This window comes from Necator americanus, chromosome X, assembly GCF_031761385.1.
Source record: "Necator americanus strain Aroian chromosome X, whole genome shotgun sequence".
NCBI classification, from domain to species: Eukaryota; Metazoa; Nematoda; class Chromadorea; order Rhabditida; family Ancylostomatidae; genus Necator; species Necator americanus.
The window spans coordinates 14,006,413-14,024,360 of record NC_087376.1 but is presented as its reverse complement, the minus strand read 5'-3'; the positions used below and the strand labels follow the sequence as shown (position 1 = coordinate 14,024,360).

The 17,948-nt window shown below is 40.8% G+C and overlaps 4 protein-coding genes across 6 annotated transcripts; 1 reads left to right on the top strand and 3 right to left on the bottom strand.

Moving 5' to 3' along the window:
- Positions 1–9,369: 9,369 nt before the first annotated feature.
- On the bottom strand, positions 9,370–9,666 carry RB195_022993 (uncharacterized protein; the record flags this gene model as incomplete). Its single annotated transcript, XM_064210276.1, has 1 exon — positions 9,370–9,666. One exon carries the CDS (start codon positions 9,664–9,666, stop codon positions 9,370–9,372), a length of 297 nt encoding a protein of 98 aa, XP_064066157.1.
- A 1,322-nt stretch (positions 9,667–10,988) lies between these two features.
- On the top strand, positions 10,989–13,196 carry RB195_022992 (uncharacterized protein; the record flags this gene model as incomplete). Of its 2 annotated transcripts, none has more annotated exons than XM_064210274.1 (6): positions 10,989–11,071; positions 11,120–11,739; positions 11,805–11,859; positions 12,264–12,440; positions 12,508–12,887; positions 12,973–13,196. In XM_064210274.1, 6 exons carry the CDS (start codon positions 10,989–10,991, stop codon positions 13,194–13,196), a joined length of 1,539 nt encoding a protein of 512 aa, XP_064066155.1. The 2 variants fall into 2 exon arrangements, with proteins under 2 accessions (XP_064066155.1, XP_064066156.1); XM_064210275.1 differs by having other exon boundaries at positions 10,989–11,106; positions 11,155–11,739; positions 12,508–12,859; positions 12,957–13,196.
- Positions 13,197–14,701: 1,505 nt separating this feature from the next.
- Positions 14,702–14,935, bottom strand: RB195_022991 (uncharacterized protein; the record flags this gene model as incomplete). Its single annotated transcript, XM_064210273.1, has 1 exon — positions 14,702–14,935. One exon carries the CDS (start codon positions 14,933–14,935, stop codon positions 14,702–14,704), a length of 234 nt encoding a protein of 77 aa, XP_064066154.1.
- A 255-nt stretch (positions 14,936–15,190) lies between these two features.
- On the bottom strand, positions 15,191–17,322 carry RB195_022990 (uncharacterized protein; the record flags this gene model as incomplete). Of its 2 annotated transcripts, XM_064210272.1 has the most annotated exons (4): positions 15,191–15,628; positions 15,743–16,358; positions 16,460–16,822; positions 17,255–17,322. In XM_064210272.1, the coding sequence occupies 4 exons, from the start codon at positions 17,320–17,322 to the stop codon at positions 15,191–15,193; spliced, it is 1,485 nt and encodes a 494-aa protein (XP_064066152.1). The 2 variants fall into 2 exon arrangements, with proteins under 2 accessions (XP_064066152.1, XP_064066153.1); XM_064210271.1 differs by lacking the exons at positions 15,191–15,628; positions 16,460–16,822 and having other exon boundaries at positions 15,722–16,358.
- Positions 17,323–17,948: the final 626 nt, after the last annotated feature.

Sequence of the window (17,948 nt, the reverse complement as noted above, 5' to 3'; positions counted from 1 at the left end):
GGAATATTACATTAGCGAAGTCTTCGAAATTCTTGTAGATTGGTACTGCTTTGCACTCTCTGCATGACTGTGTTCTGCTTGTATTTCTAGGCTTTTCTACGGCAACTGATCGATGTGTGATACATTGGGGCGAGGACTTAAGGCTTTTTTTTCAATTTTTTTTTCTTTGGAATCCTTCGAGAATCGATTTAAATTTGTTGGACATATATACACCAGGATTCAAGCGTGGGGTCGTGCTTCTTTGAGAAGCAGGTCGCCGTTTGTATCCTTCTCGATCTGCTAGTCACTGAATGCAGCAGAAAGTCGTTGAGCACGCAGTCTTTGCGTGTATGACATCTTTTTTCATCGGCGATGACAGATGTTCTTCTATTTTGTGGCTGTGTCAAAATTTCTATCAAAACAGCCAATGATCAGAAGAAGACCTAAGTGGGCACCACCATTAGTTCCCAGCGGTTTTGATCTCCACACAAATCGTGGCGCTGGATGGTTCCAGTATTCACCCAAAATACTGAAACCCTCGTTTTTTGGTGGAAAGACAATTCTCATAAAGGAGGCACAAAAAAGCAGAGATCAGAGACAACTAGCATTCTGTTACGCCTTTCTAGTCCTAATTATATGACTTCGCACTCCTTTTCGATGGACCATCTTAATTTGTCGCCTCAATTTGAAGACTCTAAAAACGAGTTTGCAAAGGTACTTCTCACAATGTCTTATACTAAGAAAATAGAAGTTATTAGCAGAAGCTCATTCACTTTCTATTTTTCCGATTTCCGAAGAAATCGGAAATTTCGGACTGCTGCTCATCTTGGGAGACCCTGGTAGAGAACGCATCTCAATCGTGCATTGCAGCACTACAACGAGGGAGTAAACCGAATAAAATTTCATCAATTCTTAGTAATCTCAATTAAAGAAGTGGAAGATGCCAAATAGCATGAACGCGTCGTAGTTTGATTTTTTTTTTTTGCAGGAAAAGAGTTTATGGTAGGTTTTCGTAAAAAAAAGACAATCAAAAAAGATAAACTTCAGGTAGATAGTCTGAAATATTATGCTTTTTTGGTCACTGTGACTTAGAAATACTGTGAACATGCGTTTCACACAATTTACTCTCTCTGTGAGTTCAATGTTCACTCGTTGCTCGTTTTGTACAATTCCTTCCTAATATTTATTGTTTCCTTACCCTTTTCTTGAAAGTTAAGTTGAGCTTAAATAAATTTTTTTTAGATATTAGAACTATGATTGAAGATCCTGTAAAGGGGTTCATGTGCGTTTGGCTGCCATTATAAAATTTAGAGAGGTGAGTTGCAAAGCTTGAAGACGAAAATGGCACTAGTTCACTTTTCTCTTTCGAATCAAATGCGTTAGAGATGTTGCTAACGGTTTTGCTGGCAAGGTCTGATACCACCTCTGTTAAATTGTGTGTGTTGCTATCCTCCTTGATTTGGCAAGTTCCTATAATTCATTTTGTGTCTATTTTCCAAAGAGAACGGAAAACTGACAAGCGTTGTTCTGAAGTAATTTCGAGTCGCTCATAACAATAAGACTGGAAAACAAATAGAAGGATGGTAAAAACAGGATGATAGTTGGCTTTTCAAGAGTAACAATCAGAGTTAAAACAGGAGTAACACTAGCCCAACGAAGAATACGACGTATTGGTCGCTTCCAGTGATTGACTTCATCAGGAATATATAACTAGTCGAGAAACGCCTCTTACTTCAGGTCCATGGGAACAGTGGGAAAGGCATCAGGATGAACGAGTGCAACCTTGAGAATGCTGGTCATTTGGACCCACTGTTTCATAAAGCGATGAAACCATACTGCGTGGGAAGAACTGACTGACGAGAACTGACGAATACTATCAAATTGTTTGCTTCCTTTTAACCACGAGTACTTCTACTTCTCACATCTAAAAAGCGCTTTATTGTTCCTGATTGGTAAGCAACGTTTTCGGAATTTATTTGAACGTACGTTGAAATAAGTACACTACTCTTGTTACTCTTTCCAAATGTTGAAAAAGAATACTACATTAGACGTTAAGAATATTTCTACACTAAACTTCAGAATATAGCCAAACTCCTATAATACTCAATTTACCAATTGTACGCTATTTAAATGAAATGACACTATCTTCCAAGTCTCCTTAATTGTTTAGACATCTGTGGTGTTGTAAATGAAGACATAAAAGAATCAGCTTTCAAAGGAGGGTGTTATAGATCCCAGAACGCTACAGGGCAAAAAAGAGGATAATATTAAACTTTTTCTCGTGGAAAATGGGAACAACTGAAACAGCGTAATTTCAGAAGTATGTTGCTTCTAGAATGTTCTTGAGAAGGCTTGCTTCTCTAACAAGCAAAAAGGACTGCATTCACTGGACAACTTTGGCAATATCGCTCCCGTATGAATGATGAGAACAACGATGAAGTCATGTTGAAACGTTGTGCTTATCATGCAGGTATAAGTGTTACAGGAATTAACTTCATGGCAGCGGTTCTTAAAGCTATCAAGAGATGATTCTCATTAATCATTTGTTTATGATATTATTAACAAGCTGTTTAAGAAATACGAGTGGCATATTTTTGTTGGTGTAACACTTTGGCAACATCGTATAGGTTTAAAGAAAAGGATAGCGTCATCTGCTAAAGTCATAGACCAAGGAAAACACTAGTGAAACAGTGATTCTGTATGAGACAGTATTCGTAGTTGTTATATTTCACAAGAATTTTTCGAACCATTAAAGTTCTGCTGCTTCCGAAGTTTCCTCTTTTTTGCAACTCTTGGTTATGCAGTCAACTTAGGTCAAACTGTAGGTTCAGCGAAGCTGAACCGCATCGGTTAGTTTGCCACATTTTTTACAATCGCATAACCGTAAACTTAGAACGAGTTCAGAAAATTCGATATCTCGTACGAAACGGACATGATCAAAAAAAGTAGAAGTAAGAAGTATTTGAGCGCAATAGTCCAACAAAGCCATAGCTGTAAGCTCACCATCAACGGATTCCATCGCACATTTCATTGCTGGGATATATTATCGCACTGTTTCCAATACGGTTTATAAACAATGCAAATTCCTCAAGTTTAGTAGAACGCTTCTTCAATACATATAAGTTTGTAATGTCTAAAATGTGTTGTCGGTGTATGAGTTGCAAGTGAGTTGTCTCTAAAGTATATGTTATATTAGTGTTGTTTTCTGAGTCATGTTTGAGAAAGCCATTCTCCATTGGTGTAAAAGGTAAAAGAATCGGGGTTGCAGATTAGACTACTGCAACTATGCACTATCCCATGTACATGGAGTTGAAAGGGATAGGTCTGAGGGCAAGCTATACGGAGAAAGGATTCATATAAATAGCTTTGTATTTTTCATCAATTACTAAACAATGGAGATTCGGCTCACCCTTCACTAAATGTCATAACCTTATTTGGCATATCTTATGGGACTTCCAACACTTCCATTGGTTTTTAATATCTCATGAACACTGACAGAGACTACTTTTTTATTCTAATAAAGGACATCTATCAATCTACTTTTATATTCATAATCTACCTACCTCTATATCCCTATCCTGACTTTTCAAATCACTGTTTATACTTTTCGGCGTAAAATAAAGAATATGAGAGGAAATTAAGACATGTAACACATAAAATTGCCTTTTTACTAGAAATAAGAAAGCTCGATCCGTGTTATGTTATACGAACGGAAGGAAAGATACAATTTTGAAGCACACACAGAAAATAATCTCCAAAAGAATACTGTAGGGAATATGGTAAGCTACGTAAAAAGAATTGTGTTCACGGAACGAATGTACTCCACGACCTTGCAAAAAGCTTCCATTGAATAGAACTGACACAACTAGCTACTGTAGCATTCTAAAGTTCATAGGGAAGGTGAAAAGGTGAAGTGTCTTAGAATGAGGACTACATTATTCCAAACCAAAAATACAAGAGATAATGCTAAATCATTCAAAAACAAAGTACATAACTCTTAAATAGCAATGCCCTGCGTAAAAATACATATTCAATTCGCTCCAATTTTTTTTTTTTGAGTGTGAACGGGGGTTCAGTTCTGGTTAGAGACATTTGGTAGAGTTGAACAAATGTAAAAAGGTATTCAAACGTATTGTCTACATAGGCTCTCGTAGACATGGACTGCTGAAATGATTGTAGTCTTTAAAATAGCACTTTTTTAAAAGTCGAAATGAGATTTGGTGGAGTTCGAAGTGTGGCTTGCTGAACGCGAGTGATTCAGGAATTGACACTCACATACCATGAGCCCACCTTTGAAGGAGAACGCGTGAACGATGAAATTGCTTCTTTTGAATTAATGTTGGATGGAGCAAGACTAGTAGCTATTAGGATTAGTCGGATTAGATGAAATTGCTTGCCACCCGCCTGAGATATACGGTAGAGGGCGTTCCGCATTCAGTTACCATAAGACTTATAAGTAATTGCCCACCGAGTTATGAACTCCTTAGTACAATCGTGTCTGAAGACTTGTTTCACTGCGAAAAGGAAAATATCATTTTTAAGCCTTATCATATCATCATATCTTATCCAAGTCATAATCATATGACTAAGTTTCACCATTTTTAAAGATGCAAGTGGTGGTAACCACGCAGGGAAGAAATAAAACTGGAACAAAAGAGTATCGAACCAGTAAAATTCGTCTCCAGAAACCTCTTGAAAGCAGCTACATCACGAGTGCCACTAATGCAACAAATCCAGACGACATAGTAATCAACTCGAATTATGGGGCTGAAGAATAGCTCGTGGTAATTTTTTTGAGGTTTGGAACTTTTCCTTCTACAAGAAAGTTGCGTTTTTTTTCAGTTTTATTAATTCTTGTTTTCCACATAATTAAATTAGAGCGTTATTCATATCTTCTTCATTTAATCGAGTTGTTTACACAGTCGAAGATGCTCATAAGATCTGTGCTGTGCATGAAAACCATCGAATGAGTCAAATAAAACCTCAATAAAGACAAAAACACCATAAAAGGAGAAAAAAATGGAAAGAGTTGTTGAAAAACAATACGACATTTTTAAAAACATAGCGACAGATTTTATGACGTTAGCAACAGCGGACATCATACTCTTGACTAATTCGCAATAACTCATCTTCATTTTGGAGAAAAATCAGGAAGAAATGAATTTTTCCTCAATCCAAAAAAATTGGTCGACCGGTGTGTAATCGGTCACCGATGTCTAAAGTTCCATTTTCGAAGCGTGAAGACAATCGGCGGGCAGTATTTTCAAACATTTCTCCTTCTTCATATCCATCACAAGTCTCAGTTTTAGCAGTCATATGTTCTCAATCGAGTTCAAAAAGTGTTGACTGGTGTCTAAAAAGCTGCGTTTTATCCACTTCACACTCAGCTTCAATGATCCGCCAGACAAGAATCAATGGATTTAAGAAGTGTGCAGGCACCTTTTGGAGCGAAAAATACTCTACATTACAACACAACATTTAGCAGTTTTTGCCTTTATTTATTATTCTTATTGTGAATTTTACTTATCCTTTTCCCTGTATTTTTTATTTCAGCAAAAACGGCAATGTATTATTCCCGACCCAACTCATTGGTTTAGAGGTGGGTGTGGCATTGCTTTCAACAAAAAAAAGTAGAAGACATCTGCTCTATAAATCCACCTTTCCGACTGAAATTTCTGAAACTTCACTGATTTTTGTGGATTTCAACCCAACATTTAGTTCAACATTTCAAGACGGATGATACTTAAAAGACTTTGTCATCTTCACAGTTACCCAAAAGTCATGAATGTTTGTCCAGACTGTCGAGACTTGTTCACTTGTATACGCACGATTGACTCAGGCTGGATAGCCCATGAACTTCGAGGCGAAGAACTTAGCTTTTCTCTGAAATGATTGTTTCATTTGGAAAAATCGTATTTCATTCTTGGCCTCAGTAAGAAGAGAACGATCATTATGCAACATTCACGACCACCATTATACTGTCTTAAAACACTAAAGGATGGAATTTGCAAAATCATCAATGTTGGTGGATTTCTGATCAATCTACGGAGCGAGGATTGAATTCTAAACGATTGAATTTCACACTTGCTGTTACTGAAAGGACTTCCTTCTAAACGGACCCTTTACTAACACAGACCTTCTTCCAATTTTGGTTTGTTGTTTATTTTGCAGTGCAAAAGCTTTCGGTTGGAAAGTTGAGAACACGGTCAAACATGTAATTGGGAAAAGTCCTCCTGAAAACGACTCTTCATAAAAGACCTTCTTGAAAACGACCCTCCTCTCATCTTATTTCTTCTAATATAGGCGCTTTATATTAATAAACAAAGTGGATGCTAAACAGATATCATGAACACGATCATGCTATATAATAACGGGTGTGTGTATGTATGTATGGATGTGTGTATGTATGGATGTGTGTGTATGTATGGATGTGTGTGTATGTATGGATGTGTGTGTATGTATGGATGTGTGTGTATGTATGGATGTGTGTGTATGTATGGATGTGTGTGTATGTATGGATGTGTGTATGTATGTATGGATGTGTGTATGTATGTATGGATGTGTGTGTATGTATGGATGTGTGTATGTATGTATGGATGTGTGTATGTATGGATGTGTGTGTATGTATGGATGTGTGTGTATGTATGGATGTGTGTATGTATGGATGTGTATGTATGTATGTATGTGTATGTATGTATGTATGTATGTATGTGTGTATGTATGGATGTGTGTATGTATGGATGTGTGTGTATGTATGTATGTATGTATGTATGTATGTATGTATGTATGTATGTATGTATGTATGTATGTATGTATGTATGTATGTATGTATGTATGTATGTATGTATGTATGTATGTATGTATGTATGTATGTATGTATGTATGTGTACGAAATTCCAGAAAGGGAGTGCGACGGGTCCAACGGCGTCGAGTTGGTGGAACGATGCCAGAATGCTATAAAATGGGGTGACACACGTCCTACGGGATCGGATTGGTACAATAACTTCGTGTGCATGTCGGAAAGGGTAAATGAGACGCTGCAACTTTTTCATAGCTTGCGCGCGTTGCTTCTCACCTCTAGGACTCCTCCGTGAATCTATTTCCTTTCACATTTGCCTCATGTTGGTAATATGCCTCCTTCAGAAAGTGGAAACATTCATGCAAACGGCTGCTCAAATACTGGCCAATAGTTTACATGGCCTGACGAACGGAACATAGCCACATGGAACGTTATCTTTATCAGTACGATGATGTTGCTCACGTCATTTTACGTTAAAACATCATCTTGTAATAACTGTTGGAGGGAATTAGGATATAAGCCCAAACTTTGCGTAATGTCTGAAATCGAAAAAGTCTGAAATCCGGCTTTAGCCGGACGTTAAGGCTTGTATAAAATAAAATAATACAGTTGGAAGCAATAAACAGCGCTATAAATGCTAATATATAGTGCTATAAGTAAAAAAATATATTATGTAATATAGACAGCTCACTGCAAATATTAGAATTTTGTCAGCTCATATGCGCGCATATATGTTTGTTGAAAGCATGGGGAAGTTCTCAGCGTGTGTTCATCGATACAATTTTTTTCATCCTACACTGCTTAGGGCGGGTATGGTGTAGCGGTTAGAGGTTCCGCTTCCTGCGCGATCCATCGGAGATTCGAATCCGCCCTAGCGCTCACCAAGCGTTTCATCCCACCGGGGTCAATAAATTGGTGCCAGACTCGTCTGGGAGGATAAAAGCATTGACTTGAAACATCGACTAGCCACCGCAAGTCACTGTAAATGTTCGTTAACCTCAAACGATTCTGAATTGAAGTGAACGTGGGAGCGCGTCCCAAGCGGATTGATTAACGCCAGAAACTTTATCCTTTAACTTTAACACTGCCTGCGGATGTTCAGGAGTTTGACACCCGGAGGAATCTTGAGTTTTTCAAGAAGGAGAAAACAACTCATAACGGGGCAAGACATGTTATAAAAGCGTTTTTAACTGATTCCTACCATTTACACATACACTTCTACTCTTTGACAATGATTACAAACCTTGAATACTTCAACCCCGCCCGGAATCTTGATTTTGCTTAGATTTTGCAAACAACCTACTTAGAAAAACTTCTTACTGGCAATGTTTCCAAAACTGAACTTACAACATTATTTACAAGAGAAGCATGAGTGCATTTGGTAAAGGGAAAATTGTGCCGTAGAACAGTTGAAATTCCTTCTTTAAAAAACTTTTGGGATTTTTTTTGGAAATTGGTTGAGAGGAAGGTGAGAATTCCAGCAAATTTATTCACTTTTTCCTCAACGAGCTTTTTAGAGAGCAATAATAACTTGAAAAAAGTGATAATGAGCTCTAATACGAATATTCCTCCTCCATAAGATACTTTGAAGCAAATTACTTCTCATAAACCACGAGCTGAGTTATTTAACTCTGTTCGAAGTCACAGAGATTTTGATGCGAGCCTAAAATATGAAATTTCGCAGTTTTTCTCGCAGCGAGATTACGGTGCGCAGTTGGAGAATTCGAAAAGCAATTTGAGAAAAATCAATGATGGGAATAAACATTTAGGGATTTCTCAACCAGGTTCCAGAAAAAAAAAACCAGGAAAGCTAGAAATATTAAGTATTGCGCAAATGCAGGCAAAGTCTGCCTTTACAACTAAATAGTACTGCGCGTAATTTACTGTGAGCGTCGTTAATGTGGCATCTAACCTGCTTTTAGATAGGGTAAACCACACAGTGTGCTACTGTGTGCCTGAAGTGCTCCAATTCAAAACAAGAAGAAGAAGGAAAAGATAAAGAAAATAGAAAAATTCCAAGTTTGAACGTTATAAATTGCCCAAGATCACTTCGCTTGAAACGGACCACCCCCAAAACACCTTCACCGCTACTACCGAAACTAAGGAGAATCGCTCGCTCTAATGAGTACTAAAGGAGAGCACCATTTATATGTACATTATATCCAGAAATGTGTGGTTACGTCATTCATGAGTCTGTTCATTGAATGAAACGTTCAAACAAAAACACATGCTCATTCCTAAAACCTCGTGGATAATTTCATCGCCTTGCTCCACTGCATAGTAAGTGTTAACAAGAAACCAAAGAAAACTATGGACTATGGACTATGGAAATATGGAAATGGAATGAATACAAAACTTTTCACAGAATCTATCTTAACAAACTTGATAAATTCTTGTTTGAAATTGTTTGAAATTGTCTGCAACAATATCATTGCTGTCGGCTTCTTCGCATTTCCACTCAAGATGATACAAATATATACATGCCCTATGTTTTTACTGTTTATCCTTATATGAACAGAGAAAGGACATTTAAAGAAGATGCAAAAAGTTTTATTAGTCACACTACATAAAAAGTGATCATTGATCGGTGCTCATGTTAAGTCACTATGACACAGTGGACAAAATGTGCAACTGCTGATTTCTTCTTCATAAGCGTTCTGTTTGCAAGTTGAACACAACCAAAACCGGTAGGCCAGCATCGGTCTTCCAGTCACAACGCATAAAGGGAACTGAAAATAAGTTTTATTTTGTAGATTGGAATTCCTCGGTAAGTTGTGAATCTTCTTATTATCTTTCTTATTATCCCACCAGCAAGCATTAGATTTGACAAACAAGCAATTTTTTCGTAGCGCTGAACAGTCTCTGAGTAGACGTTTGGTGAACATCATATAGGTCAAATGTATCCCTCACAACCATTTTCCTCACAACCATTTTCCTCGCAAAAAAAAAAATCTTAAAAAAAGTGTAGTCTTCACTGAACATAGAAAATCATTTTACTGGACGCTCATTTGAGGCCCTAAAACTAGCAGCATTTTGGCCGATTTCGTGTAAGATCAGAAAGAAAATCGCATGAGTTGAGAGCCGCATACTTAGGCCAGTTTTTAATCTAAACCAATGCGCGCAATTCCTAACTGTTCTCGAAATTTCTGTTGTTCTTTGTCATCATTGTATTCACGGGATCTAAGGGGCTCCAAGTTGATATCTAGCTTGGTATCTCATCTACGTCTACATCCATTGACAGCTTTTTTGGGTAGAATCAGTGATCTAGGTGTCTACTTAGTAATACCCAATCACTACAAGATAATTTTTATTATCACCATTTGTTACCACAAATTACAACTTATGACGTACACATAATGCTCGCGCCGTTATGGGCCGTTTTTTAAAACAAATCATCAACAAAAACGTGGAAAAAACGTGAAGTTCTATTTGAGGAACACACTTTTGACATCTTGAACATTTTGAAAAAGCTTTGCGAACGTAGTTTGATAGATATCAAATGCAAATAATATAGATATGAGTGATTTGAATTCGATGTCAAAGTTTTTTATTAACTAATTCGTTAAACGCAGCATTTGCACTGTTGTTTAGTTCTTTCCACTTAAAAATATGGTTCAAATTTTCAGTTTTCGTCTTCTCAGTTTTCAAGAAAGGGCAGCGAAAATGCGGAACGCCCCCTACAATTTAAGTACCGGATCCCTCTGTTCGAGGAAATCACAATCGTATTGATCCTATGAGTGTAGAGGACCGTTTCTTTATTTCGGCTGACTCATGAAGTTAACGTGGTTGTCTTGCATTTTCCATGTTCCATTTTCCACTCCACGGATCTCCTCAATTGAAGGGATTACAGCCAGTTAGTCGCGAGACTACGTGGCGCGTCTCCAGGTGGCGGATAAGAGGGCCTGAGGCTCATAATATTATTGTGGCCTGAACGTCGGTCCGGCCAAAAGCCTGTAACTAAGTGACTGGGAGGGGCAAGGGAGGCGGTTTGGAAACGTTTTCAATAGATAAGCTCCACCTGTCCACTCCGGGAGAGCGCAACGTTCTGCCCAAAACTCATGGGCCAGAGGCTTGCAACCTGCACATGGGTTCAAATTTTTATGCAAAACACTGATAGAAAAGAGTCTCCTGAGAGAAGCCTGGTACGGTAGGGCCACGAAAGACGGGCTTGCAGGAGTTATGTAGGCTACCCAAACGGAAAACGACTAGGATGACGATCTGTACTTATAACGCCTGCACGCTTGCATCGGATGCGGCTAGTGAAGAACTGATAATGCGATCCAGGAAGGTCAAGTACGACGTCATCGTACTGACCGAGACGAGAGGACGTTAACCACTTAGCACTGTGTATGACACTGGAGAAGAACTGTTCTCAGGAATATGCGACAGCAGAGGAGTTGCTGGAGTTGGTCCTCGTCAACACGAAGATGGCAATGAACATCGATTTTTTCGAACAACTTACAATCCGAATCGGACGTTTACGGATGAGAAGATGCGGTTCAATGCAACTTTGGCAATCTTCGCCGCTTACGCTCCAATATCGAGCTACGAAGAAGAAGAAGTCGAAGCTTTCTGTATGGATCTAGAGAAGTTCTACAGAGAAGATCACATCTTCTACAAGGTCATAATTGGTGATTTCAATGCCAAAATTGGCCCCAGAAGTACCCCTGAAAAGCTTCGCATCTATGCTGGACGTGGGAGTCGCCCAGTGAACGGTGCCGTTCTGAATTTTACCATGCCATCCTCACTAAAAGATTTGCGAGACGGACTCACTGTTATGTTGAAGTTCTATGCGGGACCGAACCATTGTCTCCTCCGAGAAAGATTAATCCTGCCTAAGAGAAGAAAAGCTGAGAGAGCAAAGACTACATTATTAACTGGGATCTCATCGCTACCTAAGCCTGCTTTTGGAAAGATCCCGCAATGGATAACATTAGCGAAATGTACGATTGGCTCGTTGAGTACCTTCGCTACCACACAAGAGAGATTGAGAGTTTTAAAATCACTCAGAGACATCTGTTTTTAGAAACTCTTGAGCTGATATGCCAACGTAAAGAACTTCGAGTTCGCAAGGCTCTGCAGTGAGTGACGAAGGTAGACCTCAAAGAAAGAAAAGCAGAAGTGTTCGCTGAGGATGCTGAGGAGGGAAGAGCACCCGCTATGCTTACCGAGACTTCGGAAATTGCAAGACAAAGATGTCTGCTCTCCGGAATCCTAATGGAACAACCATTGCATCGATAGTTGGAGTGGAGAAGGTCATTCATGGCTTTAACTCTCTGGCAGCCACGTTCACTTGCCTCCTCACCATACCATCGGAGTATAACATTAAAATTGATCACGCCATCGTCTTTAAAAGGTTTTGCTTGACGGATGACGCTGTTGTACCAAAGTTTTATACGAGATCAGACCATCGGATTCTTCGAGGAAGATTTTCTTTCACACGGTCAGGAGAAAAAGTCGCGAAATTCACAAAGCGAACTTCCAGAACCAACATCGACCGGGAGCTCTTCGCTTCGCTTGTCGGCTTTTGGAAGGATACCGTCATGGACAACGTTGACGACGAATATGAACGGCTTGTAGAACATCTTCACGACTGTACGAGCAAAGCGAAAAGTTTCAAAACCACCAAGAGTCCACTGTCTCCGAAAACTCTAGCTGATACGTCAGCGTGTAGCTGCAGGGACTGCAGGCAACCAAGAACTCAAGTCCGACCTCGAAAGGCTTTGCAGAGAGGCGACGAATGAAGACCTCAAAGAGAGAAGAGCAGAAGTGTTGGCTGAAGCTGCGAGGCAGAGCATTCGATACGCTAATCGGAACTTCGCCAATCGTAAAACAACAATGACTGCTCTCTGGACCCCAGATCGAACAACTACAGCATTTAGACGGAGAAGGAGAACGTCATGTATAAGAAGAGTGAATGGAGATAAGAAGGGATACCTACAAGACATTGATAACTACCGCCCAATCTGGTTACTGTTTGTCATCTGCAAGCTCTTCACAAGAGTGATGCTAAACAGAATAGAAAGAACAAAAACAGAACGAGAAGGACAGCCATGCGAGCAAGCAGGGTTTCGAAAAGGGGTCAGTACGATTGATCACATACGCACAGGTTTCAAAACTCATAGAAGTAGCGCGGGAGTAAAAGATGGCGCCGTGCCCCACTTTCATTGATTTGAAGAAAGCCTACCATACAGTTGAGACCGAAGCGGTCATGGAGGGCTTGAACAACCAAGGCGTCCCTCCTCCATGCATAAAGATACTTCGTGAGTTGTACAGCAACTTCATGTCCAAATTTTCACCACTCTACAATGATGCCATAATCAACGTGAAGAGAGGGGTTCGTCAGGGTATCGCAAATTTCCCCCAAAATATTCAGTGCCACTATCGAGAACGCGATGCGAGGATTGGAATGAAGTAAGATGCGAGTGAAAGCTGACGGCCCACATGTACACCATCTTCGTTTCTTTGATATCGTTCTAATAACATCAATCAGGTGGAACGGATGCTAGCCGAATTTGATGAAACGTGTAAAAAGATCGGTTCTCAGCTGAACTTAAAAAAGACTGTTAATCAGGAACGGACGAGTTTCTGATGCCCCATAAACGCTCAACGGAACGAATATATCCGAGTGCTCCAGTTACATATAGCTAGATCGGGAAATCATCGAGGATCGAGGATGTAGTGAAGAGGACTAAGGACATCCGGCTCAGTGCTCACCTATTCAACACCGTTGTTCTTTCTGCTTTGACTTACGCATCAGAAACATTGGCGTTTCGCAAGCAGGAAAAAAATGCGATCAGCGTCATTGAACGCGGAATTGAAATGGTGATGTTAGGAGTAACCCGCTTTACGCAAGTGAAAGAAGGGATTCGAAGTTTACTCCTACGTCACCGATGGAAGATTAGAGACGCTGCCGCACATGCCAAGGAAGCAAAATTAGGTGGGCCGGACACGTGATGCGTTTCAACGACAATCGCTGGACCAGAGCCGTAAGCGAATTTACACCACGCGACATCAAACGCACCGCAGGAAGGCCACCGACCCGATGGTTAGACCTCTTTGCGAAGTCTTTCAAAGAAAAGTACGGCGCTCTTCGAGTTCCTCGCTAGAAGAGATGTCAATAAGCAACACTTGCGTGAGAACGGGACAAATAGAAGTATTACTGGTGCCCGCTCGAGCAAATCGATGAACAAGTGGAGCGCAAGTAATACAGGTGTTTTGCATTTCAATGAAAACACTTCTCGAAACAAAAAATTTATTTGTGGGATGGATCCGACATTAAAAATTTCAGCATTAAAAACATCAAATTTTTTGAAGCTTTTGTAAAATGAATTCCGTCTCTCACATTATTTCACCTTTTTGTTCTTTTCAAAACTGTGCAACATTAAAGCGGCATCGAATCTTTCGTAGAAAGAAACTCATCAGCATGGGCTCTTTCTATGATTTCGTTGTTAAAAGTTTTGTAAGAATTGTTCTCCCACTCACGCGTACAATAATGTACATAATCGAACTACGCACTTATACTTAAATAGATACTTAGATGGCTTGTCTTCCCTGGATGTGCGGACCCCAGCACCTCTTCCACTCGTTTCGTTCCCTGGCCATTGTCATCCAAGATGTTCTCAAGTTTCGTGAGTGACGTTGACGAGGTCCTTGAGCCGTATCCAGCTGAGCTCTCAGCTGGTCCATCCGTGTAGCGAACACGTCACCCCATCTCGTTGGCGGTCTCCGTCGATGGCGTTTAGCATCTCTTGGGATTCACTCTAGCGTTCTTTTAGTCCATCTATCGTCGATTCTTCTCATGATGTGACCGGCCCATTCATGTTTTGCTTTCGATACATATTCCGCTGGGTCGCGAAGACGGGACATTCCTTTTAAGTTTGAGCTACGAAGACCGGCTAGGTGTTGTGTGCGCCGGTTAAACTACAGAAGACATCTCTCAAAGGCTCTGTGGGTAGTAATTAGCTTCCTAGACGTGACAGCGAAGTCTGCCCACGTCTCCGCTGCGTAGCAGAGCGCTAGAAGAACTGTCGAGTCGAACAGATAGACAGGAAGATCTTGGTCCGTCAGTTGGTCTGTAGCTTCCCTGACGGCTGCGAATGCTGCCCAAGCTGCTCTCATTCTTCTATTTAGTTCTTCCTTCAAGTTGTTTTCCATGTTCATAGAACGCCCGAGTTATACGTAGGACGAAGGTTCCACGATTTGAGAGCCTTCAAGTTGTACTCCTTCGTCCTCGCAGTAGGCGTTCTTCATGAATTGTGTCTTCTTTCTGTTTATTCGCAATCCTATTCTCTTCCCTGCTTCGTTCAATTCGTTGAGCGTTTCTGCTTAATTGGTACTGCTCTAAAAGAGAACGATATCGGCCGCGAAGCGAAGGTTCGGAAGAAATATTCCATCAACACGTATGCCCCTTTATTCCCAGGATAGTGATTTCATTATCCATTGCAATGCAGCCGTGAACACCTTCGACGATAAAGCATCGCCTTGTCGTACCCCTTTTCCAATGGATATGGTGAGAGGGCGGTGGAAAAGCTGTAAAGCTCCTAGTCGTGCATCGATCGTAGCAATTATTAGTATTGCATTCGTTTCCACACTGTCAAAGGCTTTCTCATAGTCGACAAAGGTTAGAACAAGGGGCAGGCGGTATTCTTGGCAAACCTCTATGACCCTCGACACGGTCTGGATGTGATCCAAGCAGCTGAAACCTTGGCGAAATCCAGCTTGTTCTTGAGGCTGGGCTTCATCCAGCGTCCTAGATATGCGCGTGAGGATGACCTTGGTGAATACTTTGTATAACACGCTCAGCAAGCATATCGGACGGTAGTTCCGAAGGTCCTCTCGGTCACCTTTCTTAACATAGAACAAGATAAGAGCGGTTCGCGGTTGTCCACTGGTCTGGGATCCTTTCTTTCTGAAGGTAGGATGTCATGTGCGCTGCTAAGATTACATGAAGCGGATGGCCACCAGCCCGAAGAAAGTTTGCTGATATAAAATCAGTGGGGCTGTGCCAGGTTTCATACTCTTGATAGCGACTCGTACTTCCGAAGGGAGAATCCGTGGTGGAGCTTCGCCAGTGGGGATGATTGGGCTTGACACAGGAGTTGATGAACGGAAAAGGTTCGAGTAGAACCTCTCCGTAATGATTTCCATCTCACGACGAGAAGACGTACAAGTCCCGTCTTCGCTCAGCAAGGCTGCTAGCGGAATATTATATTCGCGGAGATCCCTGCGGCACTTCTTTAGACTCGTTCTTCTTTGTGCTGCTTCCAGGATCTTCTTCTGCCTGTGTTTCAAAAGATCCTCCTGCAATGCTTTTCTGCAGCTAGTGTTTGCTACTAACCGCTCAATGTGCGATGCAATCGGATCAAGCCTCAAAGCCCTTCTTCTTTCCAACAATTCCTTGGTGGTCTTCGAAATTCGATCCAAATTTGTAGTGTATGGCTTCGAGGCACGCTCAGCACAGGCTCGTAATCCTCTAAGCAGCATCTCGTAGTCCACGTTTGGGTCATCCTCGATGTGCCAGTCACCTTGGGACAAGGATTTCTCGAGTACGCAATCGTCGTAGACGACTTCTTTTCTCCTTCAATGCCGATAACAGATGTTTCTTTCCATCCTGTAGCCAGGTCGTATTTTCGCACGAAGGAGACAGTGATCAGAACCACTGCAAAAGTATGGTACTACTGAGCCGTCAAGTAGACACCACCTCCGGTTGGTATGTGGTCGATCTCCGCACGAGTCGCGCCATTGGGCGATTCCCATGTCCACCGACGATAATCTTTTTTCATGAAAAGAGAGTTCCCATGAAAGAGGCGAGCGGCAGAAAACAGCCCGGCGAGACGATTGCCAATTTCATTCCGGTCCCCTAGTCCAAATCTTCCAATCCTGTATTCCTCTTCTGTGCCCTTTCCTAGTTTTGCGTTGAATTCTCCGACAACGAATTTGTAGAAGGACTTCTCGTTGCGGATTACTTCCTCCAGCTCTTCGTAAAACGCGTCCAATTCGGGTTCATCAGCTGCTGATGTTGGTGAGTAGCAGTTGATGATACTGATGGGTTTTTAATTCTACATCTTTTAGGAGAAGCTTCAAGTTTCCATCTCTTTTGCAAAAATTTGGCTCACTGGGTGTCGAGTCTGTGTAGTCCCATTGTTACATTGTTAATACGTCGTACATTTTCAAAAAAAAAATGTTGATGAGTCCATATTAATGTCTTACGCTTGAAACTTAATATAACATTTTGTATGTAATTATTTAGTACTATTTAATGTAGTGCTTTGTAATGTATATAATTACTTATTATTACGTAATAGTTTGTCTTTGTTATCATGTTATCCTCTATTCACTGCTTCCCACCGTATACTCCCTAACTACCTTTGCAACATCCTCCCTTAACGCCCTCCTTTGGAAAAATCTCATCACGCTCCTGACCCTAATCATAAATCTAGTGCTGTTATGACTGCTAAAGTGTCTGCTAAATACCGACTTAGATATTTGGATGATCCGTCATCACCGATGAAATCAAGATAAGCTCCAAGCCACACCAACATTGCTACAAAAACTTAAGTCTATCTTGTTTGCGGTCTTTAAAGACGTTTTGTATGTCTTAAGGTTTACTCACTCTCAATTCTGTTAGTCCATATATAAACTCTTTCCACAGTGTGTGACCTGCGCACTTATACTTGTTTTTCGACATGTGTTCCCCCTTGCAGCAAAGATAGGAGACTTTACCCAAGTTGAACAGGTTCACAGTTCTTTTCTATTTTGTTTCGTTTCCTTTAACATCATCTCTGGTTCACTCGAAAAGAGAAGAACATCTTTCTAGCGTTAAAGAAGAATATTTTTTCAACGCCTTCTTCCCCTACAAATGATTTCATAAACCACTATAGCACAACAACAAAACATAACACGATAAATAGCTATATATTAGTTCAAAACTCACAGACTCACACTTTTTTTTCTCGAACAATTGTAACTTTGACCTACTTACTTGACATAATCAGCGTGTGGGTGTTACCGCCTAACGCGGTTATCCGCACTTTCGCCGGGGTGTGTCGTCTTCGTACATATCCGAGCCCATCCTGTTCGATCTTCAGCTAGAGTTCGCATAGAATGTGCCCATACGTCGTTGTTCCACAAGCGGCGGAATTTCACGTCTTGACTCGAACGCTGTCAA